Source organism: Physcomitrium patens, chromosome 3 (genome assembly GCF_059467195.1).
Source record: "Physcomitrium patens ecotype Gransden chromosome 3, ASM5946719v1, whole genome shotgun sequence".
Lineage (NCBI taxonomy): Eukaryota > Viridiplantae > Streptophyta > Bryopsida > Funariales > Funariaceae > Physcomitrium > Physcomitrium patens.
In genome coordinates this window covers 22,869,311-22,893,316 of record NC_143412.1, presented here as the reverse complement: position 1 = coordinate 22,893,316, position 24,006 = coordinate 22,869,311, and the positions used below count along the sequence as shown (strand labels likewise).

The following is a 24,006-nucleotide window of genomic DNA, read 5'->3' as shown; positions in this document are numbered from 1 at the left end:
AGCTAATAATTACTTATATAAATAAGTAAAAGTAAGTAGGTAAATGTAAGTTAATTCTGTAATATCTTCTATGGAAGCTTCTTAAAAGCTTAATAGATGCTGCTTTGACTTTATAGATGTTTTTAATTGACTTTTTGGGTTAGAAACGTGGTCAACAAATTGGCCATGTGCCACACATATTGTTAGCTTAAAGACCAAGCTAACTATGTGGCCCACACATAGAGAAACTTGCCATGTAAGTCAAGGCATGTGTCTTATAAAGTCAACACATATTGGAGGTCCTATAGAACATTGCCACATAGTCCCTAGTTAGATGGTATATATAGAGACAAGAGTGAAGCCCTCTTCACTCTTGTTAATTCTTTTTTTGCTTTAAGTCTAATTTCAAGAGTATCAAGTTTTTTTGTCTTTTGGCAATAGGCCTTTCTAGTTTTTATTAATATACATACTTTCTTATTTCTATTTTGTCACTCTTTCTTTGATACTGATTTCATTGGTTTATGCATCATCTTTTAGTTCACGTCCTTGACAATGCCTAATTTTTGTAATTTTGATTTTTTAGTTTAACATCTATTATTTTTTTATACTCAAAATTCATATCCACTTAGTTCTATAAATTTTTGTAAAAGACCTATTATCAATGTTATATATTATTTTTAAACTTTTTAAATCAATTAATATTTCTAACATATTTTTAAATATATATATATATACATATATATGTGTCCTGAGTTCTTCAATCTTTATAATAAATATCTTTTCAATTCATAATCTTTAGATTGCACATCTTTACTTACATAAGCCAATCTTTTCTTTATTTCTTCTTTATCATGATTTTCTTCTTCAAAATTTGATAATTATAACAAAACTACAATAATTTCTTTTAACTTCTTTTGACATTTCTTTAAAAATATATCATTTATTTTATCATAATAAGACTTCAAATCTCCTAATAGTTCTAAAAATATCTCTTTATTTTTTATTTGAAAGATATGTGCTTGACACCAATATGGTACTCCACATTCTTTCATTACAATGCATATTTTAAACAAATGCATTGGACATCACAAAATAATAGTTCACATTTGAAGCTTTCTTTCTTACAACTTCTAAAGCTTTCAAATACTTTGTTAATATGAACAAATGATTTTCAAAGCTTTTTATATTTATTTTTTTATGAAAGTATTTTTCTTTAATAATAACTTAATATCTTTGTTGTAAATTTGACATTAAGATAGAGTATCCTTAATATCAATTTTATCACTTTTAATAAATCTATAATTTTTTACAAATTTTTTTATATTTGATTCAATCATAAACAATATAATTATAAATTTTTAATTCTTGATGATTATATATATATATATATATATTTGAGATATAACAAATAATTTTTATATAACTAATTAAATCACATATGTATCTTATCATCCATAAAAAATTCATGATAATTAGTGTATATACCACTTCAGATATATAACATTTCATTCTTAAAAATTATTCATAAATTTCCAAAGCTTGCTTGAATATAAATAAATATTTAGAAAGTTCTATAATTATTGCAACCCTTATAAATAAAATCAATTCAAACATTAATAAAACCACCTTTTATAACAATATACAAACATATATTATAAACATAAATTTAAATCACTTATGTGACAAACCTCAAGTTAAGTGAATTCAAAACATAGAAGCCTATTTTTTAAAGGATTCTCTATAAAATAAAATCTTATAGTAAAATCACATGTGCATTTAATCACATCATATTATGCATAATATCCAAAAAAATAATTATCATAACACTTTGTCAATATTGCTATTACTTCATCTCTAGTTGTCTGTTATTACTTTCTATATTCCTTCTTTTGTGTGTAATCTATACCATTAGCAAAATTACAAAAAAAACAAATCTGTTTAAAAATAAAAAATAAAATAATAAGATAAAATAGCTTAATTTATACTCACCTTATCTTAAATAAAACAAGGCTCCTAAATTATACAATAAATGTATTATTTCAATCTAAATCTTTTATATTCTATGCATTTGCATATCCAAAAATTATTATTGTTAAGCTCTTTACATAAGCAAATATTCTAATCTAATGTAGCTTTATATTTCTACACAAATATGTAATCATTTTGATACCACTCTCTATACTATAGGTCTAATCTTTTATCCTTTAAGAAAGTGTGAACTAAATATCACAAGCATTCTCTTCAAATAACAAGTTTGGTTCGTAAAAACAATCCTACACATAATCAAGATATAATATAGCTTACCAATTATAATTTCAAGATGTATTCTATACCTCTTTAACCAATACTATCTTATGATAATACTTCATTTTATTTATTAAGTGATTTTTACAAATATATTTTTTCTTTTTTTTCTTTTTTATAAATTGTGTAATTTTTTACTCAAATTTCAGATTTTGAGATTAAGAATGAGACAAGAATATGAAATAAATTATTTTATTTTCCTTGAAATCTTATACATTTAGTTTTAAAATCTGTAAATGTCATGTTAGATATTAAAATTGTAAATTTCATGTCCAAAACATTCATATTACAAATTTATCTTTGAAAATATCATTTACTTTAATACCTTTAATTATAAAATATAGCTCCAATACAACTTAATACAACAGCATTCTCTATTTAGTATGTAATGTGATGTTACACAATTTCTTTTACTTTAACTTTTAAACAAAATGAGGCACTCGCATATAATCTTATATCTACTTGGTATCATGATACAGTAGCAGCATAGTGCAATTGAATTCATTTCATTTATTGTTGAATCATGTTAATTGCCAATGGTTATTAATGACCATCATATTGTACCTGGAATGCATTGGAAAAGTAATGTTCCACTAAATAAAAGTTGATCCACCAAATATTGTTGTCTAGTCATATCGACAAATAGATTCAAAATAAATTAAAATTAAAATTAAAAATGTATAAACATTGGCATGAAAATGATATTAATTTAAAACAATTCAAAACTTATACAATTATTTAAAATACATTAGTCACCGGGTTAAAGGAGACAGACTGACAGAATTGGATTGCGGCAATCAGTAGCACTGCACAAATAAATTTAACATGAAAACATTATGATTGCTAATACTCTGTTTGCATGCACTTCTACAACAACAAAAACAAAAAATACAATCAAACAAAACAAGCAAACAATAAATGATTTTAGATTTTGCATGATACAAGCACCAGAGATAATTATGACCATGTGATAAATACAATTTGGACCATTTATATCCTACAAAAAAAAGAAAAAAGAAAAAAGAAAAGTTTTTGTTTGTATTTGATATCTTTATTTTGTTACCAAAATTAGATAATTGCAAGCCTTGTATTGTCTGAGATGGAATGTATATGTAACACATTTGAGCAAAAAATTAAATTAAATTAAATTAAATAAGATTTTTTTATATATAGTAAATTGTAAAATTGACCCAAACATTTACTAAATCAACCCACCCATTCTAACCATCATAAAAAGAATTCCGCTATCAAATCCAGGTTGGTTGAAAACCAATGAAAAAATGGTTGGCTTCTCAACCAATGATAATGGATGGGTTAATTTAATAAATTCATGGGTCAATTTAAAAATTCCATATATATAATTAAAAATCAATTGCAAAAAATATTTTGACACAATCACACGTGTTTTGAAAATCATACATGGACAAAAATACAAAGAGATTTTTTAACCAATATTTTGGAAACACATTTAGCAAGGTGTCCAATGCCCTTCGATACCCACAAGAACACACCTTACTTTGCCCATATTTACCGATATATGCTGCAGTCAGTTAGGGTTGAATCCCTGAGGGAGGGGGGCTCCCGTGTGAACAAAGTCCAATGTGGGGCCGCCCAGGATTAGGGCACCAGGTGTGAACGAGGCTCCACCCGAGCGAGAGCCAGGAATTTGAAACTGGCATGGGAAAGGGGGTTGGTTCCACCTGATGGCACCTGCCCACCACCACTAGTAAAGATTCAATGCCCACCACACTGGTTTTTGAATATAGGATCTTCCTTCTCCTTCTAATTCTTCTCTTGATGGATGAATAATATAACCGATGAATGAGTGGGCACATGGACGGGCCTCGCCCCCTCTCTACTCTCTGCAATACATTACAAAATACATACATGTATACATAGGGATTTGATGACTTCAATACATACACACTACAAAACCGGGTCAGGAGGGGGGTATAACCAGGCAAGCCCGAGTGGCGGGCAGTAACAAATACACACCCCCAAATCGTATGGGCCGGACACGTCTGAGCGACACGCGGGTGCCCTGCCCTCCTGCCCCTTCCCTCGCCCCTTTTCTCTCGACCGCCTGTCGCCGGCCCGGCCCAGACTCCTGCCAACCTGGGAACCAACCCCCCTTTTTGGTGAGTGCTCTTCACTTCCCTCGCACTCGCTGCTCAAGTTGAGGGAGGGAGGGAGTAGGAGTAGTCACTCACCCGGCCTGGCCCGGTCCGGTTCCGGTCCGCGGGGGCTGCGTTGCGCGACCCGTTCTCGTGGGGTTATCTCTGGTTCTCTATCGCTCGCTCTTGTGCATCGTACTGCTCCTACTTTTTCCCATTGTTGCTATGCTCGCTGCCCTGCGCTGCTTGGCCGTCCGTTGTGCCCCTCGCTCGTCAACCAAGCACTGCAGTTCGCTCCCGCATTCCTTTCTGCAGCACGGTGTATCTCTCTCTCTCTCTCTCTCTCTCCTCATCTGTTTAGCGCTGGTGCCGGTTCTCTTAAGGTGAGAGCTTCTGTTCTATCGGTGTTCTCGGTTTTGGTATGTGTGGTGACCGACGATCGGTTTGTTGTGCACGGTCGCTGGATGTATGGTCGTCTTTGTTCTTGTTTAGTTCTGTGTGGCGATTAACGTGTTCTTGGAGGAGTATTTTTGGCCTTTGTCTGCTGATGCGCTCAGCAGCGTTGCGTTAGTGTAGGCTTGTGCTTCACATGAGCGTGCCGCGCGTCTAGGCGTGGTGTTTGAGTTGAATCTTTTGCCGAATGACTATAGTTATTGATTTCTTGTTATCTGTAGATCTTGTGCTGAGATATGTGGTGTAGGGATTCGAGAAGTGCTATCCCCTTGTTGTGATGAACAGTTTTCATTTGATGTGGTTATCATACTTTGGAGCCTTGCATTCCGGATCGTCATTAGCTTCATCTACGTGGCTGGATTTTTCCGTCAACCGTAGACTGAAGTGCCTTAAGGGGTTACATGTGCTGAGTTGACTACATGTAACAATGGCATGCAAACTGATTGCGTGCACTTCATACTTGTATTCAGTTCGTTGTAGAGTCCGGGATATATGTTAGGTAGAATAAAGAATCTTATCTTTCGGCATTCGAATAAAAATTTCATCCTTTTTGAATGCACCTTGTTTGAAAGGTCGCCCCATGCCCACGGTTGACTGAGAACAATGTCTGCGCATCAGTTACTGATGGTCGCACCTGTTGTCACTAATTTGAGTGATTAAGGTTTCCTACCGGCTTTTTCTTTTCCACTGATTTAGTTTATTCTTCATCAAGTTTACAAATATTGCTCTGTATATCACGGTTTTTGTTAGTCTTTGATGTAATCATATTACCTGGGTTTATTATCTAGTGAACTATGACTGATATGCTGGCGCATATTCTCCTACTTAATTTGACCTTATTAGAAGATGTTCGTACTTCGAGTACCTTTTACTTAATGTAACTGAATCTATCATTGCTTTCGTTCTTAATCGTGCTACAAAATTTAACTCATTCTCTCGTTAACTAATGTTTTTGAGCACTTGCACTGTTTTTGAACTCCTGTAGGATCATTCTAAAAAATGGCGGGGGAAGGTGAGGATGTCCAGCCTTTGGTGTGCGATAATGGATCCGGAATGGTCAAGGTATGCACTGTCTACTGTTTTTTACCCTCACACGAACATTCACGTTCCCCTTCTTGTTATGATACACATTGTAACTCCTGGAATTTGACTCCAAATTAGGATGTGTTTACCTTCGCACCCTCTGGAAGATAATTTTCTGTTTCAATAATTCTACTCAAATGAATATAACCTTAACTTGCGTACCCTCAATTTTTATCATCACTTCATCTGTCTGGAGTTCACATCTCTTGTAACATGATGAGTAATCACGTGCGGATTTTATGCAGGCTGGTTTCGCTGGAGATGACGCCCCCCGCGCCGTGTTTCCGAGCATCGTGGGACGGCCGAGGCACACTGGTGTGATGGTCGGTATGGGACAGAAGGACGCGTATGTCGGCGACGAAGCTCAGTCGAAGAGGGGTATCTTGACGCTGAAGTACCCGATCGAGCACGGAGTGGTGACGAACTGGGACGACATGGAGAAGATCTGGCACCACACGTTCTACAACGAGCTGCGTGTGGCACCGGAGGAGCACCCAGTGCTGCTGACGGAGGCCCCGCTGAACCCGAAGGCGAACAGGGAGAAGATGACTCAGATCATGTTCGAGACGTTCAACGTGCCGGCGATGTACGTGGCGATTCAGGCAGTGTTGTCGCTGTACGCGAGTGGGCGGACGACGGGTATTGTGTTGGACAGCGGAGACGGTGTGACGCACACAGTGCCGATCTACGAGGGTTACGCGCTGCCGCACGCGATCCTGCGGTTGGACCTGGCGGGGCGCGACTTGACGGACGCGCTGATGAAGATCTTGACAGAGCGAGGGTACTCGTTCACGACGACGGCGGAGAGGGAGATCGTTCGGGACATGAAGGAGAAGCTGGCGTACGTGGCGCTGGACTTCGAGCAGGAGTTGGACACGGCACGGAGCAGCTCGTCGTTGGAGAAGAGCTACGAGCTACCGGACGGACAAGTGATCACGATCGGGGCGGAGCGGTTCAGGTGCGCGGAGGTGCTGTTCAACCCGTCGTTGATCGGGATGGAAGCTGCGGGGATCCACGAGACGACGTACAACTCGATAATGAAGTGCGACGTGGATATCCGAAAGGATCTGTACGGGAACATTGTGCTGTCGGGAGGATCGACGATGTTCCCGGGGATCGCAGACCGGATGAGCAAGGAGATCACGGCACTGGCACCGTCGAGCATGAAGATCAAGGTGGTGGCACCTCCGGAGAGGAAGTACAGTGTGTGGATCGGAGGGTCGATCTTGGCCTCGCTGAGTACGTTCCAGCAGATGTGGATCGCGAAGAGCGAGTATGACGAGTCGGGTCCATCGATTGTGCACAGAAAGTGTTTCTAGATCTGTACTGCACAGTTTTACATTTTTCAGGCTTGCATTTTGCTGGGATTGAGTTCTTGTTTTGATAGAACTCTGGACGCAAATGTCTTTGACTGCTTAGTTGGGCTGGCGAGCACACAGTAAAGAGTGGTCCATGTTGCCGAAAACTATGGTTTGTAAAAATAGAACGTATCTGGGCGCATAACGAACTGCTTATATATGTCGCTGTCTGTTAACTTCAATCTCTACATGTCCAGATCGATGCGGTAGAACCCGACCATTTTTTGATCGATGTTTGAACCTTTTTATGTTAAATAAAAGGTACCATGTTTTCAGCGCATTAATCATATTTATTTTGGTCACTATGGACTTGATGTACACCGGATGTTACAGCTCAGTTCTACTTCACAGTTATTCACTGACTTGCCCTGAAAAAGTCGGAGTGCAGATCTCGTTGTGTTTTGGTAATCTGGTTGGCCAGTCTCAGAGCTCTATTTTTTGATGAATCCAGTTGATTGGCACTCAATGTTTTTTTTTATTTTTTACTTTTATCATAGTGTCAAGGTTGCTACGCCAGGAATGCTGTGAGGCACATTCTACCCGTATGAATTTCCTCGTTCGCAATAGCTGCAAGCTCAATTTAGGTTTTTCTGAGCAAGTTGTAGAACTATCGTGTACTCTCACCAGATTTCAGCCTCTCAGTGCTGAGTGCTTTCGTCACGTTAACTAATTGTGGAAGATTTGGAATCATGGTTGCATCCCTTAGTTTGACAGAATTCACAGTCGTTAGTTGACTTCTCTATCTTGGTCCACCATATGTCAACCTGTTCAAGAGGGCTGTGCTCGGTTAGGTAATCACTCAGAAGTTTCTTCCTACAGAAAACTTGTTTTGTGGGCATCATCTACGTGGAAGAATTGTTTGAGCATTAAATCATTCAACACCTTCAGTTACATGAAGTAGGTTGGAAGCAGTGCCTTGAAGAGATCCTTCACAGAAAGCCTCTCAATTCTCATGAAGTCTGCATCTAACTTCTTTTGAAGTTTGTACACGTGTGGGCAGAATTGAAGTTGGTTTTGTGTTGTTTGAAACAACTGTAATTTAATAAATCCCAAACAAGACTAAGGCCATCTAACGTTTTCACATGTTTTAAAAAATTACATTGAACTTTGGGCTATCGTAGTTTTAGACAGATGCAATTAAAAATAAAAAGAAAAAAATGAAAAGAAAAAAGTCTTGTTTGTTTTAGTTGTCTGTTTTGTACAGTTTTGTGACCTATTTTAGAGTGTCATGTATCGAACATTTGACTCACAATTATAAGGTTTTATATTTTAAATGAGTCTTGTTGTCTTTTATTTTATTTTGTTCTACATTCTGTAATATTAAAACTTCTATTGAAAACACAACAAACATTTAATTTCAAGTTTTTCAAATTTATATATGCATATTTTGTATGTAAATTGTACAAATGTTCATAATGCAAATTGAAATATTTAATGTAAGATTATAGCACTTAAACCTGATCCAAAAGATAATAATTTTGGGCAAATAATTAAAATTATGATAGACAAAGTTTAGAATGTTGTAATAAAAATTTATGGTAAGTGCTAAAGTATGTAAAACAAATTTCATAAAGAATTGCTTGTAGCATTTTCAAGAGAAAAAAATAAATACTTACGACTATTTTTAAAATGACACAAATAGTAAATAACAATATATTGATGTATATATATATATATATTTAATATTTAACATTAGTGATTTTTAAACTTGCATAGTATTAATGTATGGGAACTGCAAGGTAGACACCTCCCTCTTACTGTATAGACACCTCTACATATACACAATAAAACTTTTACCTATGCTAAAAAGTTCCAAGGTAAATTTACAAAAAGAGATTCCTTATAAGAAACTAATAAGCTATTTAAAGTAAATAAAATAGTTATATGAAATATATTATGAAATATTTAAAGATTCAATTTAAAGAAAAGAAAAGTGCTATAAGCTATTGTATGTAAAACTTTTAGTGTAAATTTACCGTATAAATTTTAATATAATTAAGAGTTTTTATAGTATGTATGCTAAGGTGTGTAGCATAGGGGTGGTATTCACATAGTAAAAGAGAGATATTCACCCAATGGTTCTCTAATGTATTTATAAGGAATATGTTACTTATCATTATTATTATTAACAATGTCTTATTTTTAATTATAAAATATTTGATATTTTAACACATGTAATTGAGAACATGGATCTGGACAAACTTGTAAAATAACAATATATTCAAGAAATAATATCCAAGAATAGATATAGTTATAAAGTAAAAAGTTATTAAAATCACTTCTGCTAAGTAGAAAGAGATTAGAGGATCATGAATGAAGATTGGAATCAAGAAAGATGTTGATAAGATTGAAAAAGGTTTTTAGTTTTGCATCTATAAATACTAGCAAATATAAAGACAATGTAAAAGTTTTATAAGAACCATAAATTGATTTTGCTTACAGACTCAATATCTAAGTTATAGGATACTTCTATAGTGGCTTTTTAGAAGTAGAAAACTTATTAGTGAAGATATAATTGCAGTATGAAATAGATCTAACTTGAGTTTGAAAAGCTTTCTTAATATTTTTTAACAAATATAATATTATATATCCATCATATTAATGTCTACTTATACATACTTTTATTTTTATAAGTAGTGCATGTATATCCATGATATGTGTTAATGTTTATATATAAAACCAATAAGAAAAACAAATAAATAAATAAATAGACCAACATATCATTAATATTTTTTAAAAGTGAGAACAAATTTGAGTTAAGTACTTTATTATATATTTTTAAATTAATTTAAAATAATCTTATTTGAATGAATATTATAAAATTTAAATGATTTACTTTTAGTCTTTTAGAAATACAACAATGATAATGCTTTAAGTAGTTTTAGAAAGATTATTTATTAATATACTTACTATTTTATTTTGTAATAAAAAAATCAAAAGTATCTTAAAGCTATAAGTAGACCCATGCCAATATTCTATAACATAATTTTTTTTTAATAGAAAAAAAGGATGATGGTCGTTTTGCTTCAAAGTTAACAATCATAAAATTAATACACCCCACAATGCAGATTCAAATTACAATTAGTGCACCAACTCAATGTGAGAGGAATCACAATAGTGGAATAGTACATATTTTGCATACAACGAAAGTTTCAGAGGCAAACAAAACTACCTTTATGCATTATGTACACATTTCTTGATATTTGGAAAATATTTACAACAAAATCAGTAAAAAGAAACCTCAGTCATTCTAGAAGTTTCTGCAAAGAAGCTCAAGGGCATGCGGAGAAGCTCATAGCGCGGGGAACCCGTTCACAGTTCACACCTGCGAGAGGGGGGCCAATTGATTGTCTCTTTGTTCATGACGAATGCGAACCTCGTCGTCGTCATCGAGAACCGGCGAATTGCGGTGACGAGAATTAGTTGAGGCAGAAGAAGGCTCAGTCGGATCCGGGTCCTGACCGGACATGGCGAGATTACCCTATCCTCACTGAGGCTTTGCGATCAACGTCGCTGCTCCCCACGTCGCACAACCAGTTCCTCAGGATAGGCTGCTGTTGGGTCCGCGAGGGAGGGACTTCATTCACCTGCCATCTCACCGCTGTTGCTGCTGCTGCGGTCGATTTTGTGCAGCAAAAGCATTCGGGAAGCTGGTGGAGTGGTGGTTCTTCTGCTCCGCCGCTTCTTCTCATCCTCGCGCCTATTTTAGTGTATAATTGCGGAGACCGGGGAATGGTGAATTGAGTTCCGAGGCTTGTGTACGAGAGCTAAAACCCTAGGGAGAGGGAGGGCGGAATTGGTGAGATTAGTAGGGAGGTTTGTCGTGGAATAATAGAATAAGATGGCGACCTTGTCGATTCATGCGTGCTCGCCGTCGCTGTCGACCGCGTTGGCAGTGGAGACGAATGTGGCTGTGAAGCCGTATGTGGTGTTGTCGCTCTTGCCAGCTGCGAGAGGGTTGAGGCCGAGGAGGGGATTGCTGTCGCGGGGACCATCTCTGCGAAAGCATTCGGTGAGGAGGAATGGTCTAGTTGTGCCTAAAGCTTATTCCGGCCAACTGCCTGACCCTGAGCATGTGAGATTGGCCTTGAGTGCTCTGTCGAAGACGCCAGACGCGCTGGAGGGATTGCTTACCCGGACGGAGGGGCTGTTCTTCACGCTGGCGGATGCTGCTGTGGCAACTGATCCTGGTCAGGTGACCGACGCTGTTGTGCAAAAACAGGATGGAGGTTGGCTTGGAGGCATTACGAATACTCTTGAACTAGCATTAACGGTGAGTATGTTTTTCTTTTTCTTTTTCTTCCTATTCTTCCACTCTCGATGAAATCTCATATTTTTTTTTGTTTTTCTGAGAAACTCTCCTCGAACCTCGGTGGTTCATCAACTAAATGTGTATTATTTATTTTCTTTATCACAGTTTATTTTTCTGACGTTTACTTGCTTTATTAGTTGTGGATTTTAGAGAATTTATCGCGTCTTGAACTTTATTGAGAATTGAATCTACTGTGAGTCGTCACTATATTTACGATGTGTCTGCTTTATTTTTCTGATACCCGTAAATTTTCAGTACAGAAACTTTGAAATGCCATGTCGATATGTTTATATAGAGCGGTGAATTTACTTGCTATTTTTGTGTTCAAAATGGAAGCAGTGTTATGTCATCTAATTCTTGAGCCTAGCGAATCAGTCATTGACGTGGTTAACAGTATCTACACTTTTCTAAAGGCATGCACATATTGAGTTACGACACTGTTGATGCTACATACGTCTGAGCGATAGTAATCATGAATTGTAGTCTGGTTTCTGAGCGTGCGTTATGATAGACACCGGAGATATTTAATAATGAACAAAGAAAATGAAGTTGATTTTTACATCATATCTGTCTCAAATCCGCATTCTATATACTTCGTCAAAAAGTTCTTTTCATAACGAGTTTAGTGTACATGATAGCCTCTTCCTTGAGGGAGCACAGCCTAAACATCTTTCATGTGTCCCAAAGTTCATTCAATTTGATAATGACAAGCATTAATAGAGCACCGTGTTGAATATACTGGTGTCATTCGGAATGGTGATGACTTAAGCTTGCTGAAATTTAGAGGTAGCACCATACGAGATTCAGGGATTAACTGATGTTTTGTTGCTTGCAGTTTTTGAAGGACGGCATTGCTAAGATAGGCCTACCTTATTCGTATGGTTTTGCCATTATTCTTCTTACTGTAATCGTGAAAGCTGCTACTTATCCTCTCACTAAAAAGCAGGTACATGATTGTTTACATTTCCTTGTTTTTCCCCTTTGAAATCTCTTGCTTATAAGCTATCCTACTATTTCATAGATTTTTTCTTTGCAAAAAAGAGAAATTATCTGGTTTTGCACAGTTCTGAAACCGTAATTAGTGCTGGATTCGAGTATTGATTGTGTTGATGTATGTTAGTATCTGGTCGGGATTGAGTTTATTGTCAGGCCCAAACCCTATTTATTTTGGGAGAATCACATTGGTGTGTCACATTTAATTGAGAGTGGGATTTATGTGACAGGTAGAATCGACTTTAGCCATGCAAAATTTGCAACCTAAGATCAAAGCTATTCAGACTCGTTATCAGGGCGATCAAGAACGCATTCAATTGGAAACAGCAAGGTTGTACAAGCAGGCTGGAGTCAACCCTCTTGCAGGTGCGGTTGCTTCGATAAGCCCTTTCTGTGGAGACACTTGCATTGTTTGGAGAGTAACTTCAGGTTGTTTTGTGACATAGAATATAGTCGCAGAGGCACGCTAATACTAACTTGGTGCTACACGAAACTCGCTAAGAAACGTTGTGGTTTCTGATTGTACAGGGTGTCTGCCAACCCTTGCCACTTTACCGGTGTGGATTGGTCTGTATCGTGCTCTATCAAATGTTGCTAATGAGGTATTGCATCGTCAAATGCAGCGCATAAGATGGTTGTCTATGTATTGTAATTTGTTGCATATTTGACTTGTGAAATGTTAAGTGTCTACGAAAAATTTATAGCTATTGAAGTGCAGTAACGGATTAATTTTTTCTATTTCAAAGGTACATTTTTTGACAACGTTTCCGTCGAGAAGTCGTGTAAGCATGAACTTGTATTTCCGGAATTTACTGATGCAGTTCTGGACTTGCAGGGACTCTTGACTGAAGGCTTCTTCTGGATTCCATCCTTAGCAGGCCCCACTACAATTGCCGCACGTTCTAGTGGCAGCGGGATCTCATGGTTATTTCCCTTCGTGGTGAGTTGGTCCCTTGGACGCCACCCTTTTTTTTTTGTTAATGATTGTTGATATCAAATCAAATGACGCTGATCATATCTATAACATACAGCAGTTGGATCAGCCATGAAACGCTTTATTTTGTTCTTTGTTCAGTCCTTGTTAGAGTAATTATTGGTCTTGGTTTTTGTCTCTTCTGAGACGAGATGTGCCCTGTATGTGAAGTGGGTGGGCAGTAGCTAGCTTGATCAAGTGAATCATTTCTACTTTTCAGGATGTGCTTACTAATTGAACTTGATGGGTGATCAGGATGGTGCTCCTCCTCTGGGATGGGGCGACACAATTGCTTATTTGGTGCTGCCAGTACTCCTTATCGGTTCACAATACGTATCTATGCAGATCATGCAACCGGCTACTGCGGTACGCCTGTAACATATCTGCAGACAACTTCATTAACTTTCAAAAAAATTCAATATTTTGTGCACGTAACAAGCAGAGCTGATATTAAGAAACAAATAAAAATTTAACTTAAAAATCTATTCTACAGAAATCGTAACATGTTCGTAGGTGCACAAGAAATAGTAGAATAGCATCTAACCATAGCTGGTTCTGTTGCAGAGCAATGATCCAGCTCAAAATCAATCTCAGTTGATCCTAAAGTTCCTGCCCCTTATGATTGGTTACTTTTCTTTGTCTGTGCCATCAGGACTCAGTCTTTACTGGTGAGTTTATTTTTGTTGTTGTGTGTGTATGTGTGTCGTTTTTCAATTATAGTGCTCTCTTTGTTGTGATTACATTTGAGCTTAATTGTTATTTTCAAATCAGTGTTAAATGACACAATCAGACAAGCTCTGGTGCTATCGTACATTTTAAAAGTAATTGCTCTAAGAGTTCTTGTTTATGGTCAGGTTGACCAACAATGTGTTGAGCACGGCTCAACAAGTGTACTTGCGGCAGTTGGGTGGTGCTCAGCCAATAGTGGACAAGGAGGGATCAGGCATAATTAGTGCCGGTCAAGCTAAGCGGACTCCTCTCCCACCTCCATCTGCTACTGCTACTGCTACTGATGCCCCTACTAGTACGTCAACAAAGGACAGCCGTGGTACAAGGTTGATCATTTATTACGCTTATCTCGGACTCCTCACTCCTTGGTATTACTTTTCGACGAGCTGATTCATTTGTGTAATTAACCTCTGTCAACATTTTGCCAACAGGTTCAAACAGTTAAAGGAGGAAGAGGCCAGAAAGAAGGAGGCTCGCCGGAAAGCAGCCGAAGAGGCTTCAAAAGCTGCCGCTGCTAAGGCTGCAGAAGAGCGAGATAATATATTGAGGGCACAACTAGCGCAGGAAGCTCAGAAATCAGCTGCTTCAGCCGGAGAAACCAGTGACGAAGCACAAGTTGAAAGTGATGGAGAAAAGGAAGACTCTGATAATTCTAAGGTATTGACGCTAACTTTACTATTTGGATCATGGTACCAGTTTGAATCAGTTGACATGACGAATCATTGTTCACCTCACATCCTCTAATTTCGATAAGTATAATGCACTAGACTTCGCTGCCTCCCAGAAATTTTGGCATGCATAAATTGCTCCTAATTTTTTAAGCATGTATTAACAATGTTTTCGACGACCTGAACTTTGAACTCTGGACCTTCTGTGCCTTCTGAAGGATAGAACTGGGCTGAATCAATCCAATTTCGAGCGGAAGATGCATCAGACATAAACTTACTTAAATCACCTTTTGTTTCAGGCGATTTCTTAGTCATGAAGTTCTCATTATCATTGGAATGAAACACCTTAAAGAAAATCGATTCTAGCAACACGCGAGTAAGACGAAGCTTGTCTAGGATGCGTATTTCTGTTAGCAATGCTCCTATCTAATCTTGGGACCATCCGACTCTTCGTTTCATGAATTCGAAAAAAAAGAGTAAAAACAGTAAATAAAAGTACAAAAAGAAAGTATTGACTGGCAACGATATGCAAGGACTGTTGCTGACTTCAGTGAACATATTGGCTGCAGGAACAGGCCTTAGCTGCAAATGGAGCCGTAGGAGATTCGTCGGGGAAACAAGCAAGCAAGCGATCGAAAAGAAGGCGGTCTCCTTAAGTGTTCTCTATTCTGATTATTGAATACTTGATTTTGAAGTTGAGTTTAATGTGATCCAGCTTTTCTCTTGGGTAATGCAATTGTAGACTGGTAACTTAAGTGTTCGCTCCATCTTCGTGGCTTTGGATCAGATTTTTACAATTCAACCCAAGTTTGTATATTAAGCTGGAGTTACTTACCTGTTCCAACTTCTCTTTGGAGGGATTGGATAATGCGGCCAATCTGGAAGTTGTAGGCGTTCCCGCTAAGAGATAGATATCAACTTCAGCTCTAGTGGTATTCGTATGCTATTTTTAGGGCTACGTATATTGGTAGTTGGTTCTTGTGTTCCAGTGAGTGAATCGATATCTTAATCAATTGATGAGCTTTTCCCTTTCTTTATAACTCTGATTTTTGTTACCCAGGTTATCTGATACTCTGCACGATGGTTTTTCACTTCCAGTTTTTCACTTCTACTCACTAATGGAATACATTTCAAATACCACTAGGTAAAGGATTCTCTGGTGAAAAGATTGTGCGCACCTCTCCATTTTGTTGTATCCTTCCGTAGCGTGCGGAACCTTCTGTAATTTGGGGGGGGGGGTTGACTGTAGTTCTTAAGGTTACCTCTAGCCGTAAAGTTCATGCCAATCGAGTCAATCTTCTATACGATATTTTGTAGACGGCTTCGCCAGATGATTAGTACGTGTGTATGCAAACATTTGATGAATGCCTCTGCGCACGTACTGGAGATAGTTGGAGAATTGCCTGGCCTACCCACCTGATGCCTCAGAGCCCCATTGAAAGATAATATTATTATTGAAAGTACTGAAGTGCAGAAATTCAACACACAAACCGTGTGTCGGAATGCTACATTAATTTCTCAGTTGCTTTTTTTTTTATTTTTTTAAAAGTATCATCCGCTTACAGGTGGTAATCATACTTCAACCCATAATCCTGTAGCTCACTGAACCCAACTAGAATTAATGATCTGAGCCTTCCTCCACTCGCTCATTGACTCCAACTGTCAGTCAGCCGACGCTCTGAGGTCCACCAGTGTTAAAGCCACCAGGGGGAGGGGAGCTTAAGACCAAAGTACAGAGGACTGTAAGCGGCCCTGTATATTCCGAGGGGGCGCGGGAATAGGTTCCAGGGTGACCATTAAAGAAGAGTGCGGAGAACAGGAGCCCCGCCAACCAACTCTGCCCAGCTCTTCACCAACTGGTATACTGTGGTAATGCCCTCCTCCACCACCTACATAGTAGTCTGTTTCAGCCTCGAGGATGGGGAACGCGAATCCTCCAACCCCAGCCTATGCCAATGCCAATGCAGGGCTGGCCTTCTTTCTTCCTATGCACAAACTCCACTATGAGTGGGTTTGGTGGTGCCTCATCCACCCCCCTTATCATTCATAGGAAAGAAGCCAATATATATATTATATATATATATATATATATATATGTATGTGTGTGTGTGTTTTTATTCTACTTTTAACTTTTTGTGAAATTGCTAACATTATTCTGGGTGTCTGTCTTGGGGATAAGAGTTCACAACAAAAGGTGTGTTTATTGTGTACATGAACAGTGTGTGTCAATGTTAGGCTGGTAGAGAAGACTGGTTTTGAAGTTTGGGAGTGAGCCATAACAATGTAAGTTGCAATGTAAGGTAGCCAATCTATTTCCAATAACTTAAGCATTTCACCATATGTGCAATAAGTGTGGAAATGAAAGAAAAATATTTTTATGTAGGAAAATGGAAATTAAGAGGATTCCATGTGTTTTCACACAATTTGATCCAAAAATAGATATTTCAGATATTTTGTATAAATATTTTAGCTGAAGATTCTTTTCAACTCAAAACTAACATATATGCTGATCTAATTCCAATCAGTGGAGGGTTACAAAATTGAAAACCCTCCTTTTCCATAATCAAGAATTGTGGCACCTAATTATGCTATTAAGCTTCACCTATTTCTATACCACATATGGATGTTAATGTGTGGATGAGGTAACCAGAATTCAACCTCTTCTTATTGAACTTGAATTCCATCCCAACCAATCAACAACTGCCACCTAAATTAAAACATGCCATCTTGCGACACTTTTTATGATAAAAAAATGCTGTAAACTTAATAAGCATTGGACTTATTTCCGACTAGAAGAGTGTCAGAACCAGTCATAGATTGGTTGCCAAACTCGTGGAAATCCCTACTCTATAGGTTGGAAATATGGAGGTGGTCTAGAACAAGTTGGCTACCTTAGACATGTTTTTATGATATTTTTAATTTCTAATCCTTTGAATAAATGTACAAGGTTTTATTGAGATACATAAACATTAATTTAAGACATGCTTTGAATTGGATGTTTGGGATTAACAATGTGCAAGGTGGGAGTTGTGGTATTGTGAAATAATGTGTTAAAGCAATAAAAGTTGGTATATTATTATGCCGCAAAAATTATTCATGAAAATTTGATATCAAATTCTTTTTGTTGAATGCATTTTTATATCATGTAAGAGTGCAAATGAAGAACATGTAGAGTTAAAAAAAAAAAAAATAGCCACTGTTTTGTATGTGTATAAATAAATCACTTTAATATATATATGGTAAAAAAAATAAAATTTTACATATATATATATATATATATATATATATATATGTATATGTTTATCACTTATTTATAATTAAAAGAGCTCAGGAATTATTTGAATGTTTACCAGCTAATAAATTGCATGGAAAGAACTTAAACTCAAGTTAGAAATTCATTTAGAATACTGTACCATTATATTCAAAGATATAAGTGTGTGTTCTTTTTTTTCTTCTTTTTTTCCCTTTCCATTCAACAAAATTAAGAAAAAAATAAAAAAAGAAAACCTGAATGAAAATGATGGTTCAACCTTTACAGGACTTTAGATTGTGAATCACATTTATATAAACCCTCGCTGATACTACATCATCCTATCATATTAATTTGATAAGACATTGCTGGATCATCCAAATTAGAATATAGATAGAGGAAGAAAAAAAAACTAAAACAAAAAACTAATTAACATTGTGAGAAGGGAGCCTTGGCACCACAGATGCCAAGCTCACCCATTCTTTGAGACCCAGAAGGGCAAGATTTCTTATAATATTGTCAAAAGCTTACTCTCAACAAATAAATTTCACACACTGTTATACTTATGTTGAATTGTTTTTTGTTTTTGTAAGGAATGAAAACAACAGCAATACAAGAAGAAGAAGAAGAAGAAGAAAAATTAACAAAGAAAATAAGATGTTTGACATGGGCTTTTGGTGATCAACTCTCATGCTCCAATTGAATGTGTAAATAGGAAGAGCAAATTGTCCATGTCTATGAGAAATTTATTGTTTCCATATCCACCAAAGGATCTGATACCAACTTCTAGAGATGTTCTAATTGAAGAATTTGAAGTTTCTAGCACCATCTACAACTTCAACCTTAGATTTGTCAATTAAAAGGCCAACTGCTAGAAGAAAGCTAAAATGAAAGACTACTAATAGAACCAAATAAATAGAGAGTGATTGATCAAAGTGTTGATTGATGATTTCGTTTTTGGTCCATTTAACCTTTTCTTTTTCTCTAAGATTGTTTACTCCAAGTTTTGCTACTATTTAAAACTGAGGAGATAGTAAAACTTCCTGCATAGATATGTGTTATTTATTGTATCATCAATAATTCTGTTGCACAAAACTTAAATTTAAGTACTCACGAACCATCAACATTGAAAAGGTTTCAATACTTTTAATTGCCCCCCCACACATACACACACACATGAATATCTCTCTGGAATAATAAAAATTAAAAATAGAATTCACACTTCTATTTTGTTAGCATACCTATATTTTAATAACAAAAAAATAATTGTTTGATAAAACAAATCCATAAAACATATCTAAAATATCATTGTTGTTATTGTTTGTTGAAGATGCTCTAAAAATACCAGTTCAAAGATGCTATTTACTAAAGACATGTGAGGTTGCATTGGAAATTAGAAAATAAAAATTAGGCCTTAAGTTGGAGTGATCTTAACTAGTCAAGAAAAATTTAAACATCAAAATCTTATCTATGTATCTATCTATATATACATATAAATACGATTTTGAATTAATAAAAGGATGGCACCAACACCATTGACACACTCACAAAAAAGGAAAAAAAAGGAGAAAGAGTGTCCAAAATACCCTTATTAAAGAATGGGACTTTTATGATTGTAGATATATTAAATAGTATGAGACACTGGGTATTGCTCTTAACTGTACAATATGCATTTTTGTTGTTGTAGCAATAGCTTTTGATTTATGATTGATGGGGTTCTAAATTTAGTTTCTTGTTGCTATTGACATGACAAAAATGCTGATCTGGCTGCTTTTTTTGACAACATGGTGATTCGTTTTTCTTGCAATTAGCACAACAAACTTGAGGATGGGGATACAACTCATTTCAAGTCAATCTGCTCATGTGTGTATTAGTATGCAAATAAATAATCAAATCTGATATATATGGTGAGATAAGAACATGAACTAGTAATGCTAGAGAAATTCTGAATTATGTTGTTTTTTTTTTTGAATTTTTTACACTTCAGGTGAATTTGGAACTATTATTTAGATGTTTGATAAGCATTTCCCATTTTTCTGTGTGGTGAGATTAGTTGATTGCCAAATTTTTGGTATGGGCTGCTTCTGTGTATAAGTATATACTTTGATACCAATATATATATAGATTCATTTCTTAATCATTGCAATTAATGAAACCACAGAGTAAGAAAATGATGTAACCTAAACTAACATACATTGTAGTAAACTTTTATTTATAAATATGTTCTGCTTAATCTATGTACTTTACAATTTGTAATAAGCTCTATAAACGTCTAACACATGATTGCATATTCCTTTTGGGTTGTGAAATGCTTGACTAATAATTGTACAGTGTCAAAAACTTAAAAGTATAATTATTCTATTTCTACCAATGAAATCTTCCATATTTACAACAATCTATTTAAATGTCAATAACTACATACATAAATATGTCTTGTTTACTTAACTAAGAACCATTAACACTAGTTTGAAAATCAATGTTTCATAAAACGATATTTAAAGTTGAATATGGTTTTTGAAATTTTACACACTGGAGGGTATTTTTCATGTCAAAGAAAGTGAAGCTGATTTGTATGTAAATGAATTTATGAATACCTAAATTTAAAAATTCTGCATTGAAGTCTTAAAATAAAATTTGAGATATTTCACTGTTTACTATTAAAATAAGGAATTTACATAAAACTGATAAGGGAAAAATACATTAAAATTCATCTTTTGTATTATTTTTATGTTATAATTTTTTATATAATGTTTTATTGTTATATAATAAACTCTTATGTGGTATTTTGAGTTTCACTATTAAATTTACATTAGGTTTAAATAGGATTTGTTAAAAAAATATTTGTTTCTTTTAGTAACTAAGATGAATTAATTTTCTGAAAACACACTTCAAAGAAACTGGACATATGTCATGCTAAAGAGTTTCATAACGCTCTCTTAACTTTGATTTTTAACTATAATTTTCCAATTCAAAACATTCCAATGTGTTTATTTTAAATTTCAACGTAGAAGTCAAACTCCTTCCTCTTTATGGTTTATCAATTATTTAAGTTTGGATGCTTTTCATCCATCCATTTGGGGTTTGTGGGTTTGGTGAAGGAATAGTGAGATGAAGTTAGGGCTTTCCCTTAATAATGCAAGGTCAGTAAGGCCCATTGAATACGAATGGCATTAAATAGTAATGGTCATTACATTGTGGTACTGAGACCCCCGCTTCTGCTGAATACGCATGGATGGATGAATAAATGAACGCCTTTACTCCATTCGTACAACCCCTACTTTCATCCATGCATTACGGTCCTCCTGCCCTTATAAGTGCCACGTGTCATCATGGCCCTCGTTTCGGTTTATAAAAATAAATAAACAAATAAATAAACAATTGCTACTTCCATAAATAAATAAACAATTGCTACTTCCATAAATAAATAAACAATTGCTACTTCTATAAATAAATAAATAACTACTTATATTTTATGTGGAAGCTTCTAGAATCTTGTAAAGCGGGGGGACATGACCTTCAATGGGTTTTGCAGTGCACAGGCTTGAGCAAAAAATTATTTATTTTTAATATATATATATATATATATATATATATATAGGATAAATCATTAACAATTATTGTTTTATATCCAACACATCAATGTATTCGAACATAGTAAGACTGGATGGAATAGAACCATTAATTTTGTAAGTGTTGAGTACAAGTGTGCGTTGTTTAGTAAAGATATTAACTAGTAATTAGGGAGAAAGCTGAATTTAGCAAAGTAGAGGAAGAGTTAAATTTAAAAACTATGTTTTTGATAGAAAATACTACAATCTTAAGGGGCATGAATTTTTTAAGAAATTGGTTTTATACGGTTTTGTTTTTGTTTTTATTTTAAATAGTTACTTTTACGTTCATTTGGTTACATATCATTGAATCATTGGTCATGGGTTATAAATCATGGATTAACTAATCCCAAGCATAATTTTTGAATTTGAAGTTTAAATGTAAACACCAGAGTTGGGAAGAAAAGCATATTATGATTTTTGGTACATGGTGCATAACCAAATTGAGTTTACTTGATTTCTTTGTATAATGTGATAGGTATTCTAACATTTACATTATTTAATTTTGGACTTTCAAATCTCAGACAAAAATTTCAATCTGATATTCTCATAAATGTTGCAAATCTATTGAAAATTTATTAGCATGGTTAATTTCAATAACTCAAATTACATTGATTTCAACTTTTTTAATGCATCATTTAACAACATAATTGAAATTAAAAACTGATTTACAAACTCCTCCTCTCTTCCTTCAAGCATTGTTTATTATTTATTTATTTATTTATTTTTATCTTTCTTTTACTTTCTTCTGTAATGTAGAAAAACTTTAAGGATTGCAATAATTCTTTTCACATCAAACTTTTAAAGTAAATTCTTTTAATATTTTTTATTTCTTAATCACATCTGATCTTGGTCTTAGCTCTGTTGTATAATTTGGTGCACCTTCCACATTTTCAATTGAAGATGCTAACTACCAGCCCCACTTCCATCATTTATTGTGTTCATTTAATTCAATTCAATTCTTTTCATTTCATTTGATACATTCATGGCCAACCATGAGCTCCAAGTGAAGTGCCTCATCAGACACAAAAAGTAATATCTCAGAGACCTACTTCCACTGGCTATTAACTCCTCCTCAATTTGTCATGTTAAAGCCCCACTTTGTGATGGACTTGCAAACCATTTGTGGGCTGAGGGAGAGAGAGCCCACAGTAAATAAACTAAGATTTTTTCATGTGTGCAGGTAGCCATCTTCATAATACACAGTGAGAGTACAACCCAATGACAGGTAGAATCCCATTCATTATTCATTTATGAATATGTGATGTATATCATTTATTTGCTTTGCCTTTCTTCCAGTCTCTCAAGCCAATTCACCCATCATATCTCCCTCAGGGCTATTGTACATCCATGAAACCTCCTCTCTTTTCCTCGTGCAATGGATTAATTGATCCCCTTCAATGATGTGAATTATACACTCTCTCACATACACTGCCTTAAGAAATCCACCCACTTTCATACACATTCACTCTTTATTGTCATATATAAATATATATATATATATATACACACACATACACACACACACACATATATATATATACACATCTAAAAGTGTGTGTGTGGATATTTTGATAGATATTTTGATATTCATTCATTCATTCACAGGGATGAATTTTTATATCGATATTAGTGCTCACTGGCTGTTTTTATTCTTTAAGGAGATTCACAAGAACCACTATTGCTAGACAAGAACAAGCAAGGGACTAGAGAGTGAGACCAAACCAGTGAGTGGTAGATTAACTTGACAGCAACAAAACAGGAGGACAAGAGAGTGCAAATGAGAATTGCACTGTTGTGTGTGATACGTCTTCATACGTGTTTTGTCATAAGCAGCAGTGAGCAGCAGCAGCGAATGAGTTTCTCTCTGGGCGACTTCAACTAAGCCAGCCGGGGCAGGAGAGGACTCTGACACGCAACAATCTCCATGTGGGAGTATTCAAGCCCCCTTTACTGGCATCATCGACCATGCATCCCATGACAGAGCATTGGCAGTTGTTGTTTATTATGTAGTTTTTGTTTGTTGGACTAGGAGGAGGGTGGTTAGAGGGCCTGATTAAGGGAGCTAAGTGGGGCCTCAGAATCTAGAAAAGTGCCGAAGGGAAACACTGCTCGGGTGGGCACGGGCTCTGCTTCACTGCAGCACAGCACAGTATGTGTCATGGGTGGGTGGTCGAGGTTG

The 24,006-nt window shown here is 35.7% G+C and overlaps 2 protein-coding genes across 4 annotated transcripts; both read left to right on the top strand.

The window, feature by feature from the left end:
* Positions 1-4,626: 4,626 nt before the first annotated feature.
* On the top strand, positions 4,627-7,571 carry LOC112279950 (actin). Of its 2 annotated transcripts, none has more exons than XM_024514766.3 (3): positions 4,627-4,780; positions 5,836-5,912; positions 6,179-7,571. In XM_024514766.3, the coding sequence occupies exons 2-3, from the start codon at positions 5,850-5,852 to the stop codon at positions 7,250-7,252; spliced, it is 1,137 nt and encodes a 378-aa protein (XP_024370534.1). In that variant the 5' UTR covers positions 4,627-4,780; positions 5,836-5,849; the 3' UTR covers positions 7,253-7,571. The 2 variants fall into 2 exon arrangements, with proteins under 2 accessions (XP_024370534.1, XP_090105405.1); XM_090249279.1 differs by lacking the exon at positions 4,627-4,780 and adding an exon at positions 4,794-4,816.
* Positions 7,572-10,875: 3,304 nt separating this feature from the next.
* LOC112280136 (inner membrane protein PPF-1, chloroplastic) lies at positions 10,876-16,006 on the top strand. Of its 2 annotated transcripts, none has more exons than XM_073532990.2 (10): positions 10,876-11,564; positions 12,439-12,549; positions 12,827-12,962; positions 13,125-13,198; positions 13,432-13,536; positions 13,825-13,935; positions 14,134-14,237; positions 14,424-14,624; positions 14,730-14,955; positions 15,542-16,006. In XM_073532990.2, the coding sequence occupies exons 1-10, from the start codon at positions 11,133-11,135 to the stop codon at positions 15,620-15,622; spliced, it is 1,581 nt and encodes a 526-aa protein (XP_073389091.1). In that variant the 5' UTR covers positions 10,876-11,132; the 3' UTR covers positions 15,623-16,006. The 2 variants fall into 2 exon arrangements, with proteins under 2 accessions (XP_073389091.1, XP_024371002.1); XM_024515234.3 differs by having other exon boundaries at positions 15,536-16,006.
* Positions 16,007-24,006: the final 8,000 nt, after the last annotated feature.